The sequence below is a fragment of the Silene latifolia genome, chromosome X (assembly GCF_048544455.1).
Source record: "Silene latifolia isolate original U9 population chromosome X, ASM4854445v1, whole genome shotgun sequence".
Taxonomy (NCBI): Eukaryota; Viridiplantae; Streptophyta; class Magnoliopsida; order Caryophyllales; family Caryophyllaceae; genus Silene; species Silene latifolia.
Genome location: NC_133537.1, coordinates 114022323 through 114025279, shown reverse-complemented (window position 1 = coordinate 114025279; position 2957 = coordinate 114022323). Strand labels below are relative to the sequence as shown.

Genomic DNA, 2957 nt, shown 5'->3' with positions numbered 1-2957 from the left:
GGCATCCTACCTCATGGTTGTCTTGTTGTGAGTTGAAGGGGCGGAGTGAGACCCGCTAATTGTCTCATATCGGCTATTATTATTAGGATAGGTTAGTTTTGGTCCTAGTCTTTGTCACCTCTTTACTCGGGACGAGCAAAGGTTCGGTTTGGGGATATTTGATGTGACCATAATTAGCGCATATTTAGCCCCCGAATTAGCCTTGTTCCCATGCTTTTTAGTGCCTATTTGGGTCATTTCTTATCTTTAGTTCTTTGTTTTGCATATTCTTTGAGATTTTGATCCCTTGGTAGGAAAGGAGTAAGAATCTTGCATTTTCATGGCAAAACGAGGCTAAATTGATTGTATTCAATGACCAAGCATCAAGAAGAGACAAGACTAGAAGGCCTTTGTACATATCATAGTAGAAGAACAATGTTGAGAAAGGATACTTGCATCCCCAAGGAAATCCCCAAGGAATTTATGAAGAAAAGGGAAGAAAAGAAGAAGAATTGACGCTGACCAACAATCCGAACGGATTGCGGACAATCCGCCCGTCCGGCCCGAACAATCCGAGCGTCCCTCCTTGGAATCCGCTCGGATTCCCCTTCAACAATCCGAGCGTCCCTCTCCCGAATCCGCTCGGATTGCACCGCCAAATCCGGCCGTCCCGACTCTAATCCGCCTTGGATTCACGCACAAAGACGGATTTCATTCTTCAAGCTACGAAAAGAGAAGCTCTTCTCTCAGAAAATACCGGGTCCTCCTTGCTCAACTTAAAAAGTGTAATTACTAGTTTAGCCCTTAGTTAACCCTAATGCATCCTCCCTAATTTTCACTATAAATACCCCATTAGTCTAATTAGAAGGGCATGTTCTTTTTATCAATAATTAGTGTAGTTAATATCAATCAAATCTCTTTTCAACATTGTAATCAAGTATTAATCAAGTTTTAATCCAAGTTTTAGTTCTTTAATCTCTCTTTTGTTCATCCTTTATTTTGGGTAATTGAAGATTATTTGGGTTATTATTGGGAGATTGACAACCTCTCAATCTAGGATTCAAGTACTTCTATTATTCTTGCTTTATTATTAGAATCATTAGTAGGTATAATCTCTTAATCCCTTTTTAATTATTGTTAATTACTTTCATTTATTCATCATGTTTCATATTGTTGGTATGATTGACAACCTTGCTAGCATGATCAACATGATAATGAGTGAGTAGTTTCTTAGCTAGGGTTTAATGGGTGATTAGGGGAAACCATCATGGGGATGATTCATGCTTAAATCAATATGCTTTCATATCTTATTTGCTTGCTTGTTTTGATCTCAATTCATGCACATGTTATATTTGATGAAATTCTAAGCCTATGAATCCTTGCATTTACTATCATCTTCTATCCTTTCAACAAGACTTGTAAGACATAACCCAACTCGAGTCTTGTTAGACCATGCATGTGTTGAGTAGGAAAGATTAAGTCGACTTGTAGGTGTTGTACAATCTAATCGATTCGGCTCCGGGACCCAAACTTTCCTAGGATTGTAAGACATAACCCAACTCAATCCATCACAACAATAATTGCTTGCTTATAATTTGAGAACATGTTTGTATGATCATATCCCATGATTCCCCTATGAACCCATGACACCCTAGTGCTTTTAATCAATTGTTTACACCCCTTATTTTATTCATCTTGCTAGTTTACTTTCATTGTTATTTTAGTTTAGTGACCTTCTACACCAACCCAATTTGTGACACCCCTAGACACTACTAGTTACAATAGAATTCTCATTTCAATACCCGTCCCTTGGGATCCGACCTTTACTTACCTCTTTACTAATTGTAGAGTTGTTTGTGAAGTATAAATTGTGTTTTGTATCGACCATTGACTAACGACCACATCTATCTATTTGTGAACACGAAATGGCATCGATCAGTTGCACCTGCCAGAGCCTGTGGGCGCTGAGGTGACTGACGCTGGCATGACCTGGAGGTTGACAGTTCTAAGGGCGAGTTTCTGATCTGAATACTCCTCCTCGTTTATATTTTGCCTTGCATTTTGGTTGTATTGAAGGACCTTTGTGGTTATAGGTGTCGAGTGCTAGTCATCAGGATTTGTGGCGGATGGCTAACCGGTGGAGGGCGCTTGCTGGTGACTTGACTGCGAGGGAGTCCCAGCTTGCGCAGGTGCTTTTTGTAGGTTGTTTTTGTGTTGTCTTTAACGTTTAGATCTTAACGACTTGTATTGTGTTTTGTAGGGTACTGCGGATCCGGCAGAGCTTGCTCGGGTCCGTGTTGAGTTGGATGCAGCGAGGTCGATGATCGAATCACAGGTGCTGGGGATCATCAGTCGGGACCAGGAGCTGAGGCGTCGCGAGGACGGGTTGCGGAGCCGAGATGCGGAGATTGTCTCTCTTAGGGCTCAGCTAGTTGCGGCGGAGGAGCTTCGCGTCACGATGGAGTACGAGACGTTGGAGAGTTCTCCAAAGAGGGGGCCCGAGCTGGAGGTGGTGTCTGCCTTGGCCGCGACTCCTCGTGAGACCGAGACTGGCCCACCGGGAGGCGTTGAGTAGTTGTAGTTGTTTGTCTGTGTTTTGGACTTTTATTTGTACATATTTACATTTTGCGTGAGGCGGTTTGTATATATGTGTTCTTGGATTGTGGTTTATTTGGTTTCTGGCTGTTTTGTGTTGTATTTCGGAGATGCACAGTCAGCTACTAGTTCCCCTTTTGCTTTGCATTTGTTCCTGCATCGTTAGTGTAGAAAACAAGCAACAAGTAGCACGTAAACATGTAAAAGCATTTGATGAAAGCAAAAAAAATAACCACGATGACTCGAAGTTAAAATTTGAAAATTAAATTTTGAAAATTCCGCGACAGGTCGTCACGTTTGGATTTTTCAAATGAAATTGATTTGAAATTTCAAGCAATTAACTCGTGTTTGAATTAAATTGTACCGAATTTTGCTAGAAATTG

At 41.2% G+C, this 2957-nt stretch overlaps 1 protein-coding gene across 1 annotated transcript; it reads left to right on the top strand.

Moving 5' to 3' along the window:
* The first annotated feature begins 2087 nt into the window (after nt 1–2087).
* On the top strand, nt 2088–2654 carry LOC141623540 (uncharacterized). Its single transcript, XM_074439641.1, has 2 exons — nt 2088–2168; nt 2240–2654. The coding sequence occupies exons 1-2, from the start codon at nt 2106–2108 to the stop codon at nt 2552–2554; spliced, it is 378 nt and encodes a 125-aa protein (XP_074295742.1). The 5' UTR covers nt 2088–2105; the 3' UTR covers nt 2555–2654.
* The last annotated feature ends 303 nt before the right edge of the window (nt 2655–2957 follow it).